This window comes from Macrobrachium nipponense, chromosome 8 (assembly GCF_015104395.2).
Source record: "Macrobrachium nipponense isolate FS-2020 chromosome 8, ASM1510439v2, whole genome shotgun sequence".
Lineage (NCBI taxonomy): Eukaryota > Metazoa > Arthropoda > Malacostraca > Decapoda > Palaemonidae > Macrobrachium > Macrobrachium nipponense.
In genome coordinates this window covers 113,774,946-113,798,375 of record NC_087203.1, presented here as the reverse complement: position 1 = coordinate 113,798,375, position 23,430 = coordinate 113,774,946, and the positions used below count along the sequence as shown (strand labels likewise).

Below are 23,430 nucleotides of genomic sequence, written 5' to 3'. Positions count from 1 at the left end.
ATATTTTCGTAATTCCCGACGTTTCCTTTCAATAAGAGCTCGGCTGAAATATCAGCTTGTCAGGATATTTTTCCAGCGAGAAAATTTCAATAATACGTCGCCATTTTGAACCGTCGAACGCAAGACTTGGTAGCGATAAGGGTGATATTTCATAGAGGCTAGGCTCCTACTGCTATACCTCTCCCCCACCCCTCCCCTCCCCTCACCACCTTCCCTCCTCCTTCCGTTTCCCCTCACTCCTTCCTTCTTTCCCTTCCTTGGCCCCTCCACACCCGTATTCTACTCCAACTCCATCCCCGTCCCTTCAACTCCCCCTTATTCATTTTGGGTACTCCGTCTTAAACATGGAGCATCTATCTTGAGTGCAGTCTTAAGTAAAAGCACCTGAGAGAGAGAGAGAGAGAGAGAGAGAGAGAGAGAGAGAGAGAGAGACCTTTAGACTCGATGTCTGCTAAGTAAAGGACATTCGGTCGAAAGGCCTCGTTCGTGGCTTTTTGCTGTTTTTTAAATATAATTCATCACGTTCCAAATTTTCGTGATTCAGGTATACTACATGTATAATATATATGTGTATGTGTATATATATATATATATATATATATATATATATATTAGTATATATATATACAATAAATATCCCTAAATTTTAAAACAAAATTCACAATTAACTTGTTGGCGACATAATCAGGGCTTCGCAAATCGAGTCCTCACCCTAAACAGACAGAGAGAGCGAGAGAGAGAGACGAGATGTAGAGAGAGAAGAGAGAGAATCATAAAATGCGGCTCATTCCGAGTTCACTTTTACTTAGAACTTTATGGCTGAACTTCCTTTTTGTCAAACCACAGAGGCAACCACTTTCAATCCAATTTTTTTTTTCTTTTCGTGTGGAGGCCTAACGGAAAATGCCCATCGGTATACCGAACAATTCATTAGGCTTAGGTACTTCATTCTTCCCGTTGCAGATCATATTTCATACGTTACATATTATTAAATTTAATAATAATTTAATAATAATAATAATAATAATAATAATAATAATAATAATAAGAAAGAAAATGATGAGTTCTTTCAATAGATTTTTTTAGTATTAGTCTAACGTTATTGGATAGCGCTGTTTAGTGCATCTGGTAATTCTCTCTCTTTCGACTTAGAGAGAGAGAGAGAGAGAGAGAGAGAGAGAGAGAGAGAGAGAGAGAGAGAATGAAGACTATACAGAAGACATTTACAGTCTAATGCCTATAGGCAAGGACATGTGTTTACTGGTTTAACGTTCGAGAATTTTTGCAGTCAAACTATCCTTAATAGAAATGTGTGGGCTTTTTATTATTATTACTAACAATTATTTAATTATTTATTCATTTATTTGTTTTTGTCAGTTTTACGAGAAAATATGGTATTTCTAAGCAATAACTCCGCACGGATCGCAAGGAACGGTCCCGCGGTATTTACGAAAGCCACTAGGGACGGGGGTAGGGGGTTGGGGTGGGGGTTGGGGGTGGGGGTTGGGGTGTGGGGGTGGGGGTTGAGGGTGGGGGGGGTTCAAATGTATCGCCGTGTTTAATACTACCCCTTGGAGGGTTTAATTATAATCGATCTACATAAAAATTAACAGTAAATTCTTAATAAGCAAATAAAATACTTTGGAAAAAAGCCAATTTCCAATGAAATACCCGACCCCAAGCAATTGCTTAGACCTACCGAAAATGTTATTATTGTCTACTGCCAAAATATTCTCGACACAAAGAACTTTTACTCCCTATTGTAATCGTAGATATTTTTCTCAGAGTAGATTTCTTAATATTTTTATACCTGCTTTTTATAGTCCAGTTTGATGACTTTTGATAAGTATTGACTTGTTTTTTGCATCTTGAGATACTGCGGTAAGAAAATTGTGCAATAGCGACATATAATTATTTTTTTATATAATAATATCTTTTGCTTTTTTTTCACATGCCCACGTAGGTCATTACAAAAGCCATTATCCCATTTTCAAGGATTCGAATTTTGCCACATTTCAAAAAGCCAAGATACGTTCATGATGAATATCTTGGTTTTCTAGTGAAGGTTACTTCATAATTCTATTTTATTTTTATACTTTATTTTATTAAATGTAATTTGCTAACTCTCGTGAATCTGAAATGAACATTGTACGCTTGGAAATTGTATTGATGAAATATCTTAACTTTCTATTATAAGTTACTTCAGCACGCGGTTTAAAATGATTAAATGTAATTTGCCAATAAAGGAGAAACTAGAATTACGTCACTCAGCATTCATAATGCAAGAAAAAAAAAACGAGCATTTTACATTTGGGAATTGTATATAAGGAATATTGTCTTCACTACACTGTTCTGAATTATGAAATGTATTTTGCCAACGCAGGTGACAGGAATTATATCACATAATAATCAATTACTTCACCACGCGGTTCTACATTATTAAATGTAATTTTCCAGGACAGGTGAATCTAAAATTACATCAGTGAAGACTTATTTATACAAAATAATGAGCATTTTACGTTGTGATTTTGTATATACGAAGTATCTTAGTTCTCTAGTAAAGGTTAACAGAAAACTCTTCAAAATCTCTAGATGTAATTTGACAGTTCGTGAATCTAAAATTACATCACCGAGTAATCTTAATACTAAACAATGAACATTGTTATGCTTGTAAGGAATAACCTAAAATCAACAATGGAAAACTAATAGATAAAAGCAAAACTAAGAAATAAAAAGAAAACACGCGAAGACCATCACTGACAATAATTGATAGAAACAATAAATATGTTTACGTATGCAAATTATACGCAATTAGCAGAGTAAAAATAAATAATTACTATAAAACACTGCGAAAGCATCTCTGACCATTCTTGATGCAGGACAGTGAACATTTTTCTATGTGTAAATTATAAAAGAAAATTAACAGAATAATAAAAAAAAAATATAAATAAAACAGCCGAGGAAACCTTCCCTTCCTTCACCAGACGAGAGATATAAAGGAGGGGTTAGACAAATGCCGCTTACTTAGGCGTCCGTCGAAGCAGTCGGCAGAGTTAAACCGCTAATCTCTCTTGAGGCCCCAGCAAGCTGATGATGCTGGCTGGTCTCACGTCTCTCCTCCTCCTCCTCCTCCTCCTCCTCCTCCTCCTCCTCCTCCTTCTTCTTCTTCTTCTTCTTCTTCTTCGTCTTATTTCTTTCCCTTCATATAACTCCTCCTCTTCTTCTTCTTTCTTTTGGCTGGTCTCAAGTTCTCCTCCTCCTCCTCCTCTTCCTCCTCCTCCTCTTCTTCTTCTTCTTCTTCTTCTTCTTCTCCTCTTCTTCTTCTTCTCCTCTTCTTCTTCTTCGTCTTCTTCTTTGTTTCTTCGTTGTCGTCTTTCTTTCTTCTTCGTCTTCTTTCTTTGGCTTCTTTCTTTCCTCTTTTTTTCGTCTTCTTTCTTTCCTCTTCTTCTTCTACTTCGTCTTCTTCTTTCTTCTTTTTCTTCTTCTTCTTCTACTTCGTCCTCTTCTTTCTTCTTCTACTTCGTCTGCTTCTTTCTTCTTTTTCTTCTTCTTCTTCTTCTTCTTCTTTCTTTCTTTTCTTCAACTTCTTCTTCTTCCCGAGTCCAGCAGACGAAGTGGAAGAGCCTTGGACATTCATTTCTGCTTGGGGAGGGGGATGTGGTGAGGGAGGGAGGGGAATGTGGAGGGCTTTGAAGTTATCTTTAATGTTCTAGAGAGAGGGGGGGAGGGGGAGGGGGCGGCGATATTTCGTGTATGGTCTATTATGAATTTGTGGTTTGTGTCCGAGATTTCGGGTATAATATTCTCTCTCTCTCTCTCTCTCTCTCTCTCTCTCTCTCTCTCTCTCTCTCTCCCTCTCTCTCTCTCTCTCATCATCATTTCATCTATTGTATTTGGACTGTCTTCACGAGTAATTTCAGGATATCATAGCGCTTTAAAAGAACAACATTTAGTTATATGAAAAATAATGAAACTTACTCTTACTACGCTAACCAAAGTCCAACCGTTTATGAAGGAAACCTAAAGATACAGTAATTCACTATAGGTTTTAATCAAAGTGTGCGGTTTAGTACGCACAGGAACAGAAACTTTACGAAAGGCCTTCTGTGCACCGTTTAGACACTGTATTTTTTTTGTCAGTGAAAACTGGGGAATATTTTCGATGGAATTGCTTTGTCTTGTATATCCAGTAATTACCAGCATGTAGCCGCTTACTGTAAGCGTAGAATATGAATACATACACTGTAATAAATAAATTTGTATATAGCTATATATATATATAATATATATATATATATATATTATTTAAAAAATAATTATATATATATAATATTTGTATAAATATTTATATAATACCATATACACATATATATACATATATATATATATATATATATATATATTATATATATATATATATATATATATTTATGTATATAAGTATAGATAAAAAAAATCAATGACTGCAAATTTGATTAGAGTATATTTAACAATTAGATTTTAGTTCAACCAACCATGTCAGGTTTATTGTGGTTTCCCCCATCGTGTGTCTGCAGATATGGAAATGTGTGTCTGTCTGTCTGTCTTTCCATATTTCTTGAGTATTTGTCACACTTACCTTATCATGGCAACACCTTTTGCACTGGAAAAGACTTGAATGAAATTCAATCTGCAGTTTGAGTTAGCTGGGTTCAAGAGTAAACCGTCACCGCCTCATTGGTGTGGTTGGTTTGGTCTTTACCTGCCACTTTGGTGGCTGCGAGTTCGATTTGAGGTGTTAGAGATGTGTATTTCTGGTGATAGAAGTTCACTCTCGACGTGGTTCGGAAGTCACGTAAAGCCGTTGGTCCCGTTGCTGAATAACCACTGGTTCCACGCAACGTAAAAACACCATAAAAACAAACAATCATAGCAGATAAGCATGAAGAGGGGAGGGTGAGGTGATCCTCCATCTGTCTGGCTATTAGTGTTTCTGCCACGCTTACCTTGTCGTCTCATATCTCCTACGAGGGTGAAGGGGTTTTCAGTCAGCCTTGGTACAAGGGTAGTCCATTATGTTTACATAGGCATGGGTAGGAATCATCTATTGTCTCTCTCTCTCTCTTGTCTGTCGATGAACACAACCCTCAAAACTATATATGTAGGATCTACTGCTCACTTTTTATCAGATACTTATGTAATTGTAATAACCACAATACCCTCTTCACTTCTCGAATTCTTCGGACCTTTTTCGATACGATTGTCACTACGAACCCTTAGATCCAAGTGCAAGAATTTTGAAGCAATTATGATGCCCAGCAGCAGGAAACGAACCCGCGCCCCATAGTCGCACCCTTCGTCCTTCAGTGCCTACACAAACCTACAACTGTTGTCAGATGCTTTTTACTGTAAGATTGCTCAGCCTGTAACCTACTGAACTGTCTATCTCACCATATCTCAGCTATTAGGGAATCAGCCAGGATACATCTTGCTATAATGGGCGTAATGCCTAGCCATCCGTCTGTCATTCAATCACGGACAAACGACTGGTCCGATGGGCATGAAACTTGATAGGGTTATAGTGGGGATCCCTAAGATGGTTTATAATGGGGTTTCATCATACTTCCCCCCGACCTCAGAAGGGGGTGGGGGTGAGAAGGGATTCCCTGAAACGGAGCTGGTTTGGCCCGTGAAACAAGGCTGGTTGTGCCCGTAGACTTAGTTACTTTACGAATTTTCATACATAATTTCTGTATACATATGTTTGCCAGTATACTGAACATGAGATAGACAGGTTCTTGGATGCTAGGTAAGCCAAGATGCATCGCCACTATAGTAGATTCACATCAACCGTGCATTTGGTGTCAAGGCCAGTCCCTTACGACGCTCCTGCTTGGCTGTTGATAAGCCAATCACAGGGCTGGAAACTCTCAGTCTCTCTTGACAGTTCACATGGGTAGGATCTATGTTCCACCTCTCCTGAGGGATACGTCTTTCAAAAGTATCCCTCAGTAGAGGTGGAGCACGCATCCTGCCTATGTGAACTCTCGAGAGAGACTGGTAGTTTCCAGCAACCGTGATTGGCTTATCAACAGCCAATCAGGAGAGTCGTAAGGGACTGGCCTAGACATCAAATGCACGATTGATGTGAATCTACTGTAGTCACATCAGCGACATTTATTCAGGGAATGATTCCTACTCGAACTGGCACATTGTACATGACCCCGAAGCTGGATCCAACGGCACCACTTAAAATTGCAGTTGTTAGCATCGAAGTCCACACAGGTCCTTCGGCGAGGTAATCTTCCATCACCCATGAAAGTTGAATATTGCACACAGCTTCATGATGGCTGATTGCAGTGATATGTTGTACTGAACAATTTTATCATGAGTTCATTTAACCTTTGAGACATTCATAACTTGAAGCAGTTATGTGAATCGAAGAGTAGTAGTTAGTTCATATGAAGAGAATAAAGGCTGATGAATAGAAACTATACCGAGAGGTGTTACTGGCTATGAATATTGGAGTTGGTAATAATAATAATAATAATAATAATAATAATAATAATAACAATAATAATAATAATAATAATAATAATAATAATAATAATGGTTGTGAGTGGTCCAAGGAGATAAGTTTAAATTATGTTAAACTGTAATACTTACGAGTGGAAAGAAGTGTAAAATCCTAGGATAGCAGTACAATATCCCTAGTTACTGGATGGAGACACATTGGGCAAGGGCTAAGATTTTACCGGCCTTTTGCCTTGTGATCGGACGGGTTGTTAAAATTGTTAGAGAAAGGTATAATTTTATATTTAAAGATTCTTGTCAGTGTTAGGGACACTTTAGTAACGATGACTTTAGACAGTGCATTAATGAATGGAAATGGATACAAATAGGCATCTTCATAATCAGATGGGCTTAGTGCCGGCAGTGCACCTCACGTGGAGCACTGTAGGCATTACTTAACGGTCTTTCCAACGTCCCTTCGACCACTAGCTGCAGCCTCTTTCATTTCTTTTACTGTACCTCCATTCATATTGTCTTTAATCCATCTTACTTTCCACCCTCTTAAAACAATTGATTCATAGTGCAACTGCTTTGAGGTTTTCCTCCTGTTAGACCTTTCAAACCACCACCTTGTCAGTTCCCTTTCATTTCTGAATGACCTGATAGGTCCCAGCGCTTGGCCTTTGGCCAAAATTCTGTATTCTGCAACGAAGCTGAGAAAGATGTTTTTGGTCCTCGATTAGCGATCTTGAACAGTCAGAGTGAATGTCAGTTAAGAAGTATCAGGATGGCTTATTCAGCTTCAGAAAAGATGAAAATCAATATATGTTCCTTTTAATCGTTAACTGGGTCATGTGCAGGACTTTCTGTACATGGGGCGCGTGTTGGATAATCTTGGAGGCTTTAGGAATTGTGATTCCAAGGACTTTTTCATTTTATCGCCCTAATGGCAACTATTTTTTTTAAGTTCGCTTCTAATATTTATGGCTGCTTTCGATAGACGATCATTACTTCGAAAATAGTACGAGACGTCTCAGTGTTGTGTATTAGTCGACTTATGAGAACTCGGTTACCTTCTTACTATTCTAATATTTATGGCTGCTTTCTATAGACGATCATTACTTCGAGCATAGTATTAGACGTCTCAGTATTGCGTATAACATTACCAGACGACTTATGAGAACTCGGCTACCTTCTTACTATTCCAATATTCATGGCTACCTAAGCAATACAGAGACTCAAAGAAAATAGTCTTAAACAGCTTGAAATCTTCACAGAAAGAATGATGTCCTATCTGATTCTCGGTTAAGAAATAGCTGTAGGATAGTTCCTATGTCTTGATAGTTGTAGATGGATGTTGCAAGTGTGTGTGTTTGTGGGGGGTGGGAAATGATTGTCCTTTTCAGGTACTGCAGGGTTGGTTGTTTCATGTTTATCAGTAAGTTTTTATTATCATTGTTTTAGTTGATGCGTAGTTAATGGGCTGTGCGTTTCAAAGTGTTGCATCGTCTTTTAATCGCCTCGAATGAGGGACCAAATATGTTTGTATACATATGCCCAGGTTTTATTATTCTGTTATTACCAAGCCCAACCACGCACATCCCGAGAGAATTCTACTCATTATTCATTCATTGTAATTATGATACTTCAACTCTCGAGAGAATTCTACTCATTGTTTATTCATCGTAATTATGATATGTCAACCCCGAGAGAATTCCACTCTTTATTTATTCATTGAATTATAATGATTCATATACTCTTAAGTCCATTCAGATTGCCATCATTATAGTCATCATCCTCATATTGTACATTTATCTGCAATGCGTGCATTACTTAGCTTTATCGCTTGCAGTCGAAAGACAAAAAATGGACAGTCATCAGGAAATAGGAATAAACAGTAACCATAAGCACCCAGTGCGTTTAGCGTCATTATAGGCAATTTTAGTTTTCTTTAAACGAAAATAATTGAATTGGCTTTGTCTGTCCTCAGATCTTAAAATCTACTGAGGCTAGAGGGCTGCAAATAGGTATGTTGATCATCCACCCTCCACTCATCAAACATATTAAATTGCAGCCCTCTAGCCTCGGTACTTTTTATTTTATTCAAGGTTAAAGTTAGCCATCATCGTGCGTCTGGTATTGGTAACGGTATAGGAAAGGCCACCACCGGGCCGTGGCTGAAAGCTTCGAGCCATAACCGTGTGTCTGGCAACGGTATAGGACAGGCCACCACACTACCGGACCGTGACTGAAAGCTTCAAAGGGCATGGCTTATACAGCATTATACACTGTACAGAAAGCTCTTCCGCGCATTTTTTTACTTGTTTATATTTTCGTATACCTTTCCTTTACTGCCAGAAATGATTACAGTATCACATTGACCAACGAACAGATTATACCCCCACAACCCAAAAGTAGCACCGTAAGCACAGAGAGAGAAGAGAGAGAGAGACGTACGATGTGGAAGCACACACAACTAAACCAAAACAAACCTGCCGATTAGGACTCCCATGTCTCAAGCTCATAAATTTCCGCTTAGCGCCCATCCTAAGGTACGACCTTGAACCTCTCTCTCTCTCTCTCTCTCGATTTGCCCGAGGAGGAGGAGGAGGAAGGAGGATGGAGGATGGAACAGATGGAGAAAGAACCCTTTCTTAAGAGAGCCTATCCCATCGACATCTGCTTTCTCCCTCCCTTTCCCCCTCCCTTTCCCCTCTCTTTCCCCCTCCCCCTTTCCCCCCCCTCCCTTTCCCCTCCCTTTCCCCCCCTTCTTTCCCCCACCCTTTCCCCATCTTCCCCTCCCTTTCCCCCTCCCTTTCCCCCTTCTTCCCCCTCCATTTCCCCTCATTCCCCATCCTTCTCCTTTATTTCCCCCTCATTTTCCCCCTCACTTCTTCATACCCCCTTCTCTCCCCACCTTTTTCCCCAACCATCACCTCACTTTCCCTCATCCTCCTCCCTTCCACTCTCCTTTCCTCCCCTCCTCCTTTGATACTATTTTCCCTACCCACTTGTAACAAAAATTCACGGGACTTGCAACAGGTAGGGCGAGGAAAGAGAGAAAGCCCGAGAAGAAGAAGAAGACCCCTCCTCCTCCTCCCCCTTCATCCTCCTTCTCCTCCTCCTCCTCAAAAAGCTCTGGAAGAAGAAATTGACAAAAGTGTATATATCTGTGTGTGTGTGTCTCTCCCTTTAACGCCCGTGTGGCCATAACCCACTAAGAACAGCCATGACGAGCGTCCATAAACTTTACATGATGGCTCATAAAACGCTTTCACGGTCAAGGCCATCCGCCACATAAACCCCCTGTTACCCCTTCCCCCCTTCCCCCTCCCCGGAATGGCCTCTAAAATATCTCATTGACTGTTGACGATCATTTGGGTGCGATCTTTATGACTCTCCACTTGACAGGAATAGCGCTGCTGTTTCTGGGGAATGCGATGGAGGAGGAGGAGGAGAGGAGGATGGAGTAGGAGGAGGAGGGGGAGGAGGCAAGGTAGGAAGTGTAGGGAGGGAAGGGGGTAAAAAAAAGAAAGAAAGACTTGGTCTTTGTGAGGGCGCATATAAAAGGTGTTGCGGCAATGATTTCCAAGGTGATTTGGGGTCGGCGGACGCTCTAACACCTCCCCCCCCCTCCCCCTTCCTCTCTCCCCTCCCCCACCTCCCATCGAGGAGCAAGGAGGAGGAAGAGGTTAAGATGTTTCTTGATGACCGTTTGAATCCCGGCGACTCTGGGAGGACGGTATTAGTTCAAGATGAGGACTATAAAGAAGGCAATCGCTGAGGCAAGAAGAAGAAGTTGGGGTTTAGGGGTTAGGAGGGGAAGGGGATTAGGGTAGAGGAGGGGGTGTGCGGGGGGGGGAAAAGGGAGGGAGAGGTACTGGCAGTGTGTGTGTGTGTGTGCTTATAACTTGGCCATAATGGGCTGCTATGAATGAGCAAATTGATTTGGACATTAGCGAGGTAGTTCCTGTGAATTTAACGCGGTGGCGAACGAGAGGGGCTGTGGGGGGGCGGTGCAGGGGTTGTTATGGGGAGAGTGGGGCGGGGGGCGTCCCGTTGAAGAAGCAGGGCATTGCCCTGATTTTATGAGGCGCGATTTGTGTCGTCCTTTCGGGCTTGTTGATAATGTCCTCGCTGACATTCGTAATTTCAGATGGACGTCCCCCATTATGGACGCCGCCGAGAGTTTTAAAGAAACGTTTGAGAGTCGTAGATTTCTCTTAATCCGCCTCTTTATGTGGTGGGACTGATGGGAAGAGTAAGAGGGAGTCGTTTATTGAGCTGCTACCCTTGATTTTTATGGCGCGCTTAATTTTCACGGGCGGTAGGGAATGGTTAATGAGGTGATTCTGACAATTGACAGCGGAAGAATTATTGAAGATAACAGTTTTAAACCGATTATACACGTTTGTAGTGGTGTTACGATACTTTCGATGGAAACAAATAGTCTTGTGAGATGATTTATAGAAAGATGATGACATTGGCATATTAAACTTGGACAGAGAGAATAAACAAATGCATTAATGTGAAAATTTATTATGAAGAATATTTTGAAGAAACTCATATAAATGATTAATGGAAAGATAATGACATTGGCATATTTTGGACGAAGAGAATAAACTAATATATTAATGCTAAAATTTATTTTGAGGAATATTTATTTCAAGAAACTTATATAAATGATTTATGGAGAGATAATGACATTGGCTGGCATATTAAACTTGGACAGAGAGAATAAACAAATGTATTAATGCGAAAATTTATTATGAAGAATGTTTCTCTTGAAACTAATCATTCTTGAGAGATGAACGATTAGGTGAAAGGTACTGACTGTGGCACCATTAAACTTTGACAGGCAGAAGAAACAGATTAATGCGGAATTTATTCTAAAGATTTATTTTGAGAAGAAATGAGGCCTGGGAAAAGCTATAATTACTTCGTCTTGAAAACAGATGGCATTTACATAGCCCAAGCATTATGTTGTATTTTATGTATAATCTTATATATACGTATATATCTTTTCTATTTCGACCAATAACAGATTTTTTCAATAGTTTGATGCATTTTTCTCATCTTCATTATAGCATCACCATTATTATAATAAAGGTTCTGCTAACTCAGCGAAGTACGATCTCCTCTCTCTCTCTCTCTCTCTCTCAGGGTGCAAGAGGTGTTAGTGAGAGAGGTAAAAAAATCGAATTAATGAGTTATTTAAGCAATATGCAATATGCTTAGAGATAAGAAGACACTAATTGACTTACTGAAGTAGGCCAAGGTCATTGCCAGCTTTCTTGTATAAAAGATTTATCTTACGAGTACCTGATGATCGGTTGCAGATCTCCTGGGGGTTAGGGGTGGGGTAGGGTGGGTGTTTCCCACGTGTAGGGCCTCCCGTATTTAGACTCGTATTACTTAGTTACAGAAAGCTATGATGCTGGATCTTAACTTTCAGGTTCTAGATGGAGTTTGAACTGTGCCCTGTATTCGAGTCTTTGAAATGACCTAGGGCATTATATCTTAGCTTGTCTGGTAGGGTATCCAGGAGTTTGTTTGACTTTAGCTTAAATGCGTGGAGGTGTTACCTCCTAATAGATGAGATAAAATAGATGATTTCAAAAGTCGGAGACAGTGAGATCAATCTCTTGCCTGGTTGTGATATAAGAGTTGGTTGGGACACCAGTTCCAGTATCTTAGTTCAATTAAAGAGAAATGTGTCTGATTTTAATGGCTAGTGTTTTCTGATTTTGAATACTGATAATTGTAACTAATTATTAATATACAAAAGGGAACGAGGTAGAAAATACCACCTTGCGAAACACCTCGTATGGCTTATGCTGGTTTGAGTGATACTATATTAAGTGATACTCGAGTGAAGTTACCTAGCCAGGCTCATAAGTACAGTCCCACCTAAATTTTTTTTTTTTTTTTTTTTTTTTTTTAGCATATCTTATATTTTGAAGTTGAAGAACTTATGTCGGAAGCCTCGGCGAAGTCACGGTAAATAGTTTTTTATTTTTATATTTTATTTTATATTTTATTAATTTCTTTAAGCGAAAAACTGTTGAAAGCCTCGGCGAAGTCACGATAGTGTCAATTTGAACGTCCGATTCTTTGATTCTGATTTTTTTTAGCTACGAGTTAATTAGCTGTGATACCGTGGATCTCTCCATATACCATAGCTGGTAAAGAGATCATTATCAGTTGCTTAACGATTGTTTTCCTTATTGTTTTCTCAAGGACCTTTATGAAGAGATGTCTGTGGTATAAGACGGTGGTATGATTTTTGCACCTTGGCTTAAGCTGGTCAAGTAATTCAGCTCTTTTAAGTTTCCTGATGTGTCATAAATTCTTAATGATTCTCCTCATAGGAGGTACTTGGGTCTCTCAAGTTCTATTTTTGCGTGATCTCATTAACGTTGTCGAAAAGCGGTCTTGTCCAGAGTTAGCTGTATATGTCACTTTTATTTTTAATTAGCTTTTGGGGACAAATATGCAGATGATATACCGCTTTGATAGGCACTTGCAAATTTATTCCTGGCGATGTAATAACTCAATGTACGTTATTTGAAATGGCCAACTCCACTCTCTAATATTTGGTGTTCTCCAGCAAATGAGAACTTTGGGTTTTTTCTTACATTCTCGACCACCTTTTGTTTCTCCACTTTTGATTTTCTGATTTAATATAATACTCCTTTTCGATCGCTGTGTCTCAGCCCTATTACAAGACTCTGCTTGAGTTTGGCGGTGTTTCTGTTGAAATGAAAGAGAGAGAGAGAGAGAGAGAGAGAGAGAGAGAGAGAGAGAGAGAGAGAGAGAGAGAGAGAGAGAGGCAATTCATCTGCAGTTTAGTCAGACTTTTATCTTTTTACTTCCTAACTTTTCACTCAAGTAGTGACAAAAAGGGGTACTGAATGCTTTTCCATCGCTCTCTCAAGCCGTACCACTCTAAAAATGATGCATGTCCAACAGATTAATACCTTAGATTATATTCATGATTAAGCAGCCACTGATACTCAAGTCATGCTGTAGATTACAGTTCCTCATCGTGAATTACCTTTTCAATGTCCTAGCCTATTGTCACCTCGGAAAGGTTAGCAATCGGCTTCATAAATCTGCTACATGTACGGGCCAATGATCCTCATTGAGGATTGCTGTGTGTGTGTCTCTCTCTCTCTCTCTCTCTCTCTCTCTCTCTCTCTCTCTCTCTCTCTCTCAAGCACATTCACGCGCTTGCTTGATTAATCATCAACTTCTAAAAGATCGCTTGCTCTTATTTTTTATGGAAACCATTTCCCAGACACTTTTGTTGTTAGTTAACTAATTATCCCAACTGCAGTTTTACTGTTTTCCTTATACTTATGCCATTTACTTGACAAGAGAGCATGTAAGTAACAGTGATTTCTTAACCTTCCCCCCCCCCCCCCCCCCCTCTCTCTCTCTCTCTCTCTCTCTCTCTCTCTCTCTCTTCTCTCACACACACACACAGTGACTCAATGTCCCCTCAATGTGTCGCAAGATAATTTGCATGAATCATTCCCTCTCCATATTCACTGTCCGTAAATGTTATCCTTATCTCACCCTCACTTTTCTGACATGGGTCATCCTCTTTCCCTTCATCAGTCGTAAAGTGGGTTCCCTTTCACTCTCACTTTCCTTAAGTGTGACCCTTTTAGTCCTTCCTTTTAAAGTGAATTCCACATTCACTCTCCTTCCTGAGTCGGTTCTCATCAGTGTTCTACCTTTCTTCCTTAAGTCACAATTTTGCCTTATTCAAGCGATTCCTCCCTTCACTATTTATCCATTTTAAATGGATTCTCTCTCTCTCTCTCTCTCTCTCTCTCTCTCTCACTTTTTTTTCTCGAAATGGTTTATTCCCTCCTTAAGGAATTCCTCTACTAGTTTCTGTACCTCTCTCTCTCTCTCTCTCTCTCTCTCTCTCTCTCTCTCTCTCTCTCTTTTCCTTGATTTTACCCCTTTCCTCCCTTTCAAACTCTTCCCTTCCCCTTCCCCTCTTCCCTCACCTTCCACAAGTGAACCCCCCTTCACCCCCCCCCCCTCTCCCCTAACATCTTGCTAGAGGGACCACTGAACCCTTCCGAAGTGGTAACACCACCTCCCCCCCTCCGCCTCCCCTCCATCTAGCCAAGAATTGTTCTTTTAGCTTCTCTAGTAAGTGAGTCCACATTATTATTATTAGATAGAACTCATGTTCGTCCTCAGTTAGCCATGCACTGAAGAGTCGACCACATGTACTTTTGTTTAATGTACTGTCATTGTACTCGCAAGTAATAATAGCAACGTCACTCGGCTATTAGTAGGCTATTGTCTTCTATTATTATTATTTATGGTTAGTGATGATTTGTAAGAAAAGTCCACGAAGACATCTTTTACAGACTTGTTCATTTTCATCATTTGGTTTAAGAAGACACCAGCGGGCCGTATGTCCTATTCTTCATTTATTCATTTATTTTTCTCTCATTCGTCTGTAGGAAAAAGGGCACTTTGGTAACGTCTAAGAAATAATAGATTGGAAAGCGACGAGTTCTTGATATTATTCATCTCTGCCTGTCTGTTTCTTCATTTATTCATTTGTATTTTCTCCCCCATTCGTCTAGTTAAACAGGTTACTTTCATATAGGGCAAGAAATAATAGATCAGAAACCATTGGGTGCTACATATTATGTTTCTGTCTGTTTCTTCATTTACTGATTTATTTCTCTCTCCCTTTATTAATTCATTTCTCTCTCGCTCCACTACGCAAGAAAGGGCGGTTTGATAGCGGGTAATAAATTATGAATTAAAAGCATTGGGTTATTATTAGTACTATTCCTCCGTCTATGTCTGTCTGTCTGTCTGTCTGATAAGGCTCACACCAACATAAACACGTAATTAAGGTCCTTGATCACCATGTTCTGCAGAAGCCTTTGTGAACTCCCCACCCACCGCCACCTCTCCTACCCACCTGCCCACCCATCCACCCACCTGCCAGGGCTCCTTGCTGTGTGTGCCCGAGTTCGTATCCGCTGCAAGATTACGCGGTAATGCTCCGTTATCCACTTCAAGCCTCCATTCCCTCGTAAATCACCTAATCTACAAGTGCTATCTTGCCGTACAGTCGCTGTCGTGTATGATATATATTAGTGAATACGACCACCGGCCTTCCTTATTCGTTATTATCTTTCCTTCTCCCCCTCCCCGCCCACAAGTGGTGTAATCGTTATACTTCTCATTTACTCGCCCGTTTCTGTATTTCCATGCTGATGATTTGACCTCGTTTTATTTCGGTTTGCTTTTGAGCTTTTTTCCGTTTTAAGAGAGTCTTTGCTTTCTTTGCGTCCCTTTCTGCTTTTTTGGAATGAACGTCCTGTTCTTTGCGTGCTCGAAATTCAAGTCATTGGCCCCTGTGGTTTGTTTGTTCCATATAAATAGGGTTCTTCATCTTCCAAATAATAATAATAATAATAATAATAATAATAATAATAATAATAATAATAACAATGTTTTATTAGAAACAATGGCAGAATTCACAGAATTGATTTTATAACAGATTTCTTTCAAATCTCCTTATGATTTGTCAGTGAATTCGGCCATTATTTTTAATGAACATGTTCGAAAGAAGGTCTGTTTCCAGCATACAATAATAATAATAATAATAATAATAATAATAATAATAATTCGTTTTCTATCACTCCCTCAGGTTGGTGCTCGTACCACTTATTACTGCAAGGTAGCTGATGTTTCTTGCACAGGCTCCAGTGGAGGGCTTTTGCCACTGAATCATGCCTCTTTTTGTACTGGTTCTGTGCAAGTGCCGGGCATTCGCTTGCTATGTGGTTTATGGTTTCATTTTTCGTATTGCACTTCCTACATATGGGAGAGATGTTATTTCCGTCTATCGTTCTTTGAACATATCTGGTTCTTAGGGCCTGATCTTGTGCCGCTGTTATCATTCCTTCAGTTTCCTTCTTTAGCTCTCCCCTCTGTAGCCATTGCCATGTGTCATCGCTGGCTGGTTCTTTAGTCGGTCTCATGTATTGTCCGTGCATTGGTTGGTTGTGCCAGTCCTCTGTTCTGTCTGTCATTCTCCTGTCTCTGTATATTTCTGGGTCTTCGTCTACTTTTATTAGTCCTTCTTCCCATGCACTCTTTAGCCACTCGTCTTCACTGGTTTTCAGATATTGCCCCAGTGCTCTGTTCTCGATGTTGACGCAGTCCTCTATACTTAGTAGTCCTCTCCCTCCTTCCTTTCGTGTTATGTATAGTCTGTCCGTATTTGCTCTTGGGTGTAGTGCTTTGTGTATTGTCATATGTTTCCTGGTTTTCTGATCTATGCTGCGGAGTTCTGCCTTTGTCCATTCCACTATTCCTGCGCTGTATCTGATTACTGGCACTGCCCATGTGTTTATGGCTTTTATCATATTTCCGGCGTTGAGTTTTGACGTGAGTATCGCCTTGAGTCTCTGCATATATTCTTTCCTGATCGTGTCCTTCATCTCTTGGTGTTTTATATCCCCTCCTTCCATTATTCCCAGGTATTTGTATCCTGTCTCATCTATGTGTTTGATGATGCTCCCATCTGGTAGCTTTATCCCTTCAGCTCTCGTTACTTTGCCTTTTTGTATGTTGACTAAGGCGCATTTTTCTATTCCAAACTCCATGCTGATGTCCCCAGATACAATCCTTACAGTCTGGATTAGGGTATCTATTTCCTTGATGCTCTTACCATACAGCTTGATGTCGTCCATGAACATCAGATGGTTATGGTATCAGAACGGATAGGGTGATACGTGCAAACAGACCAGACGTGACGTTGATTGACAAAGCCAAGAAGAAAGTATCACTCATTGATGTCGCAATACCATGGGACACCAGAGTTGAAGAGAAAGAGAGGGAAAAAATGGATAAGTATCAAGATCTGAAAATACAAATAAGAAGGATAAGGGATATGCCAGTGGAAATCGTACCCATAATCATAGGAGCACTAGGCACGATACCCAAGATCCCTGAAAAGGAATCTAGAAAAACTAGAGGCTGAAGTAGCTCCAGGACTCATGCAGAAGAGCGTGATCCTAGAAACGGCACTCACAGTAAGAAAAGTGATGGACTCCTAAGGAGGCAGGATGCACCCGGAACCCCACACTATAAATACCACCCAGTCGAATTGAAGGACTGTGATAGAGCAAAAAAAAAAAAATAAAAAAAAAAAAAAGTAAAATAAATAAAAAAAAAAAAAATAAAAAAAAAAAATAAAATAATAATAATAATAATAATAATAATAAAATAATAATAAGAATAATAATAATGATATAAGTTTTAATAAAAATAATGGCAGAACTCACAGAATTCATTTTATAACAGAATTCTTTCAAATCTCCTTATGATTTCTGTCTGTGAATTCTGCCATTATTTTAATAAAGCATTATTATTATTATTATTATTATTATTATTATTATTATTATTATTATTATTATTATTATTATTATTATTATTATTATTATTCAGAAGATGAAGAACCCTATTCATATGGAACAAACCAATCAGAGGGACCACTGACTTGAATTTTAAGCATCCAAGTTTGGAAGAAGGTCTGTTTCCAGCATAGAATAATAATAATAATAATAATAATAATAATAATAATAATAATAATAATAATAATAATAATAATAATGACTGGTTTTATCACTCACTTTAAAATCCTTTATACTTACTACATCAGGATCCTGCATCCCTGACGCCGTCTTTCTCCCCCTTCTTGATCCTTCGCAGGTGACATTGATCCGCCTCATTAAATGCCTTTAAATTCCCTCGCAAATTCCCGTCTTTCACCTCGGAATTAGTTAGTTCGTGTTGGGATGGATGGAGAATATACTATGCATTTAAACGCCGCTTACAAGAAAAGTATGGTTGTGGTGTGTGTGTGTGTATCTCTCTCTCTCTCTCTCTCTCTCTCTCTCTCTCTCTCTCTCTCTCTCTCTCTCTCTCTCTCTTCCCTGTTCCCACAAAACCATCTTGCTTTCTACAGGAACCCTCAGGAAGACAGCCACTAACATTCTCTCTCTCTCTCTCTCTCTCTCTCTCTCTCTCTCTCTCTCTCTCTCTCTCCCTGTTGAGATATCGGTGTTCTGATATTCCACGCACCATTTCAAATGCGATATCATTAATTACCTTAATAGACCTGGTGTGACTTATTGGAAGTACTTTGTGGATCGTCAGTCAGTATAACGTTTTTAGATTTTTTTTTCTTTTTTTTTTTTTTGGGGGGGGGGGGGGGGGCGGTAAGACAATATTTCGTGATGATTCCCCAGTCATTACTTTGCCGAGGGAAGTCCCGTGGGCACTTAGCTTGCAAGGTCACTCGCATGCATGCCAAGAGGTCAAGAAGCATTCACTGTATTTGTAGATGGCATTTTGCGGCATACGAGTTTTTTTATGGTAATCAACAGACTATGAGAAGTTGGGAACTCTTGTGGAAAACTGTTATAATAATAATAATAAATAAATAATAATAATAATAATAATAATAATAATATAATAATAATGGAAAACAAATCCACAGATATGCATGAGTACAAATATATTTTTAGAAATAAATCTGTGCAAATTCTCGAATGATCTGTGTATAAATTCATTTTTTAATATATTTGTACCCATATATAACTGGATTTGTTTCTCCATTTCAAGACTCGTGCTACCATGAGTATTTTCTTGATAGTAATAATATAATACTCTCTCTCCAACGCGACGTTTCGTCCAGATATACAGGACATTTTCCAGAGAGAGAGAGAGAGAGCATTGTATAAGCAATAACAAACACCATAATGACTCAACCGAATAATAATAACAATAATAATAATGAATAATAATGACGTAAACGGACCTCTCAACTGAACCAAAGCTTCAGACAGCATTAACATCTGTTACTTTCTATTGTCGCTTTTTTTTTTTTTTTTTTTTTTTTTAGTTCTTTTTTTTTAACCTCTTGTGAAGTTAAAACTACCTTGGAAGATCTTCAACATTTTCCTCTTCCAATACTTGTGAAAATTTTGAAGATTGAAATAGCCATTTCAGTGTGATGATTGATTTATCAAATGCTGTCTCGACTCCTGGCGAAGAATAAGGAATTTTTAGTCATTACGCAAAGTTCAGTGGGAGCACTGTATGCAAACAATTGAACTCTTGTTGCGTTCATTTTCTGCGTGAAGATGCAAAGTTCAGTCGCTAATCGTTTTGACATAAATCAGGAACATATAAATTGTGTAGTCAGTGAGATTATACTGATGAACCTATCCCTGAGCGCTCTCCTCCTCACAATTCGCTTTGCAGAGATATAAATTCACTTGATTATTTCAAATATTTTACAATTATGCTCCGAAGGGGGTAATGCACCGCATGCGGTGCACTGTAGTCATTACTTCAAGGTTCTTTGCAGCGTCCCTTCGGCCTCTAGATGCGACCCCTTTCATTCCTTTTACTGTACCTCCTTTCATATTCTCTTTCTTCCATCTTACTTTCCACCCTTTCCCTACGGTTGTTTCACGGAGCAAATGCTTTGAGGTTTTCCCTGTTACACCTTTCAGACGAAGCGCCTCAGTGGCGTGGTCGGTATGGTGTTGGCGGACCACTTTGGTGACCGCGAGTTCGATTCTCGGGCATTCCACTGAGGGGTTAGAGATACGTATTTCTGGTGATAGAAGTTCACTCTCAACGTGGTTCGGAAGTCACGTAAAGCCGTCGGTCCCGTTGCTGAATAACCACTGGTTCCATGCAACGTAAAAACACCATACAAACAAACAAACAAACAAACTTTTCAGACCTTTTTACTCTCAATTTCCTTTTCAGCGTTGAATGACCTCATAGGTCCCAACGCTTGTGCTTTGGCCTAAATTTTATTTTCCATTGCCAGTAAAAAAAATAAATGGAGAGAAACTTTCAAGTTTTGTCATCTGGTTTATTAATTTTTATTCATTTTTATCTTAACTCATTTGTTGCATACCTATCTAATTACAGGCCTTAATCATTAAACAGACCAGAGCATCGCTCTCGTCATTAAGGTTTTGCCATCTTTATTTTTTTAGACGTCGTTACATTCATTCCTATCTCTAATTTCTTTGGCTTTTCATTTGTTAAGTTTCTTGAGCGTATGCCTTCATGCTTTTCGCTTACTCGGGGAGTAAGCCTACAAACTACTTTGATGTTGTTGTTGTTGTTGTTCTTGTTTGGGAAAGGTCTAGAAATTGCCTAAAAAGGTCTGAAAAAGGTGTTTCGCGTTGCGTTAAAGATATACAGGAATTCTTGCGTAGGATATTTATGATTTATTTATTAGAATGAAAATGTAAAAAAAAAAATATGCGAGTTAAACTATACAGAAAAATGATTTCTTATAAAATATACGGTATTTATTTTAATTTTCGTTGGTGAAACAACGCTTTAATTGGTAGATTTTAGCGCGCATACCGAGTAAGCTGGAGGTCGGATCACGCCTTGTCATGATTTATGATCATCCTTACATATTTATAGGTTTATGTTGTTCTTTGACTAAAGATAGTAAAACAAAAATGGAAGTCTCTATGCATTCGTGTCGGATGTTCTAATGTTAATCCCTGTTAACTCTGAAATAATCCAGATACTTATGGAAAAACAAAAGGTTGGCTTTTTTTCCACGGTTGCCTTCGTAATGATTCAGCTATTAATTTCCTTTGAGTTATCAAATACTTTTTACGTAAACATACGTATTGTCATCCTCCATCATGGAGCACTTTTTTAAGGAATCACTTGCAATGCCGCGTATAGTGATTGCCTATTTATCGGGAGTTATATATTGGCACTTAAATGCATAGTTATTTTAGCCCAATTGTCTAGAAGCGTTGAAAAGTTTGGTGATGTTTTATTATCTCGAATGTAAACTGGAGGCTATGGCCTTGCTGGTCATTTGTGTGTATTTTTTAAATGCATAATTAAGAGTCCGTCAACATAGCATTAAGTATAGCATTGTTGGTAACCAGTGATTTAATCAGTCAAAGCTCAACTTGCAGTGATATCATACAAGCGCGTCTTTGATGTATGTCTTGTATAAGAACTTTATCTGAGGTGGTAAAGTATTATATCTGTGGGTCTCCCCACTGTATTTCTGCATTGCTACAGTCGTCTCGGGCACTCGATCAACATTGTTTCAGCTAAACGAGCCCTCCTCACCCGGGAATCAAACCCGTGTTATGTGGTTAGTGAGATAATTGTCATAAAGTAACGTATGCAAAGTAAAAATGTCAATATCAGTTTTCACATATATCGACATAAATATTTTCTGTTCAAAAATCTTTTCCTAGGAAAAAGTGTGACCAGGAAGTTTACTATGGAAATGCTTGAATTTTTCAGGACCTTTTAAATTCTTAAAAGGTTTCTTGGGTAAAGGTAAAAAAAACAGAAAAAGATGTTTTTTTTCATGACTAGTTTTCTTCGAATATCCCCTCCTTTTATATTCACTGTCTCCTCATGCGAATTGTAAAAAGTCACCCGCAGTTAATGCATATGTTAGCATATCATTCTCTCTCTCTCTCCCGTCTCTCCTCTCTCTGCCTGAACCGTTTTGGATTTTTATAGGAACCTCTCTCTCCTCTATCTCTCGCGCTCGCTCTCTTCTCAAAGCCTGAACCATTTGGATTTTATGCGAACACCTTCTCTCTCTCTCTCTCTCTCTCTCTCTCTCTCTCTCTCTCTGAACCATTTTGATTTTTATAGGAGCGTCTCTCTCTCTCTCTCTCTCTCTCTCTCTCTCTCTCTCTCTGTAGATAAAAATAGAAACGACAGAAGCGACACTTTTTTTTTTTTTTACGTTTTTTTCCTTTCCCGTCCCCTCTGGGTCCCCGTGGAATTGATATTGCTTTAAAATCTTTGCTGAATTGGAATTTATATCGTTCCAAAACCCATCAAAGGGGGAATCGGGTTGCTGCGCTGCATATTGCAAAATAACTATCTTGGGAGATTAACAGGTAAGACTTCAAATTAAGATCCCGGGGGTTCTTCCTTGTCGAAATCTTTATTCAATTTTTTTTTTTTTTGGGGGGGGGCCGGGTCATCTGTTTCTAGGAGAGCGTTCCTAAGGAATGCTTATGCATCGGGCACCTATAGGAGCCTATATGTATCCCGTCTTTAGAGATTCTGAGTGTTTTATTTGCAAAAGGGCGTGTGCCCCATTTCAAAAAGGCTATTTTCCATAGCCATATTCCTATACAATACGTCTCTTTAGACATTTATATGTGTACATTGTTATATGCATATTCATAGTCAATTCTTCTAATATCGGCAGTTTTTTTGGCAAGATGTCTCTATCCCTACGCTCCTTCTCTAGCCTCATGCCCCATTTCTAGCCCAATGCTCCATTTCTAGCCTCATTGCCCCTTCTCTAGCCCCATGCCCATTCTCCACCACCCGGGACTACGACAAACCATGATCGAATAACTACCTGGTACACAAAATTAAGACAACCTGTATCACATTCTCCCACAGTACCGAACAATCTCAAATTACTCTGACTCATCCTCCCCAGTTTTTCACCATTTCGGGTGTTCTTATGAGTATAAAGTTTTCAAACTATATATCTCAACAGCCTCAACATTTTCCCTCACTCTCATCAATATCGCACTTCACTCCTATAAAGTACAGTTGGCTCAGCAATCACTTGATATGGTTCCACCTGGGTATTCATAGGCGCTCTGAGTCGTTTCTTGATTTTTCACTTACTCGGGGAGTAAGCCTACAAACTACATTGTTGTTGTTGTTGTTGGGGGACAGTTAGGAAAGGTCTATGGAAGAGCCTAAAAAGGTCTCTTAAAAGATGTTTTGCGTCGAGTTAAAGATACAGGAATTTTAGGATAGGATAATAATGATTTGTTTATTAGAACGAAAATGTAAAAAAAATTATGTTCATGATAAACAGTA

The 23,430-nt window shown here is 39.1% G+C and overlaps 1 protein-coding gene across 1 annotated transcript in view; it reads left to right on the top strand.

Moving 5' to 3' along the window:
• Positions 1 to 10,745, top strand: part of LOC135223189 (uncharacterized) — an 11,483-nt gene extending 738 nt beyond the window's left edge. Inside the window, exons 2-3 of the mRNA XM_064261693.1 lie at positions 9,904 to 9,988; positions 10,452 to 10,745. Of these exons, the coding sequence (XP_064117763.1) occupies positions 9,904 to 9,988; positions 10,452 to 10,745 (379 nt within the window). The remainder of the gene's footprint in view (positions 1 to 9,903; positions 9,989 to 10,451) is intronic.
• The last annotated feature ends 12,685 nt before the right edge of the window (positions 10,746 to 23,430 follow it).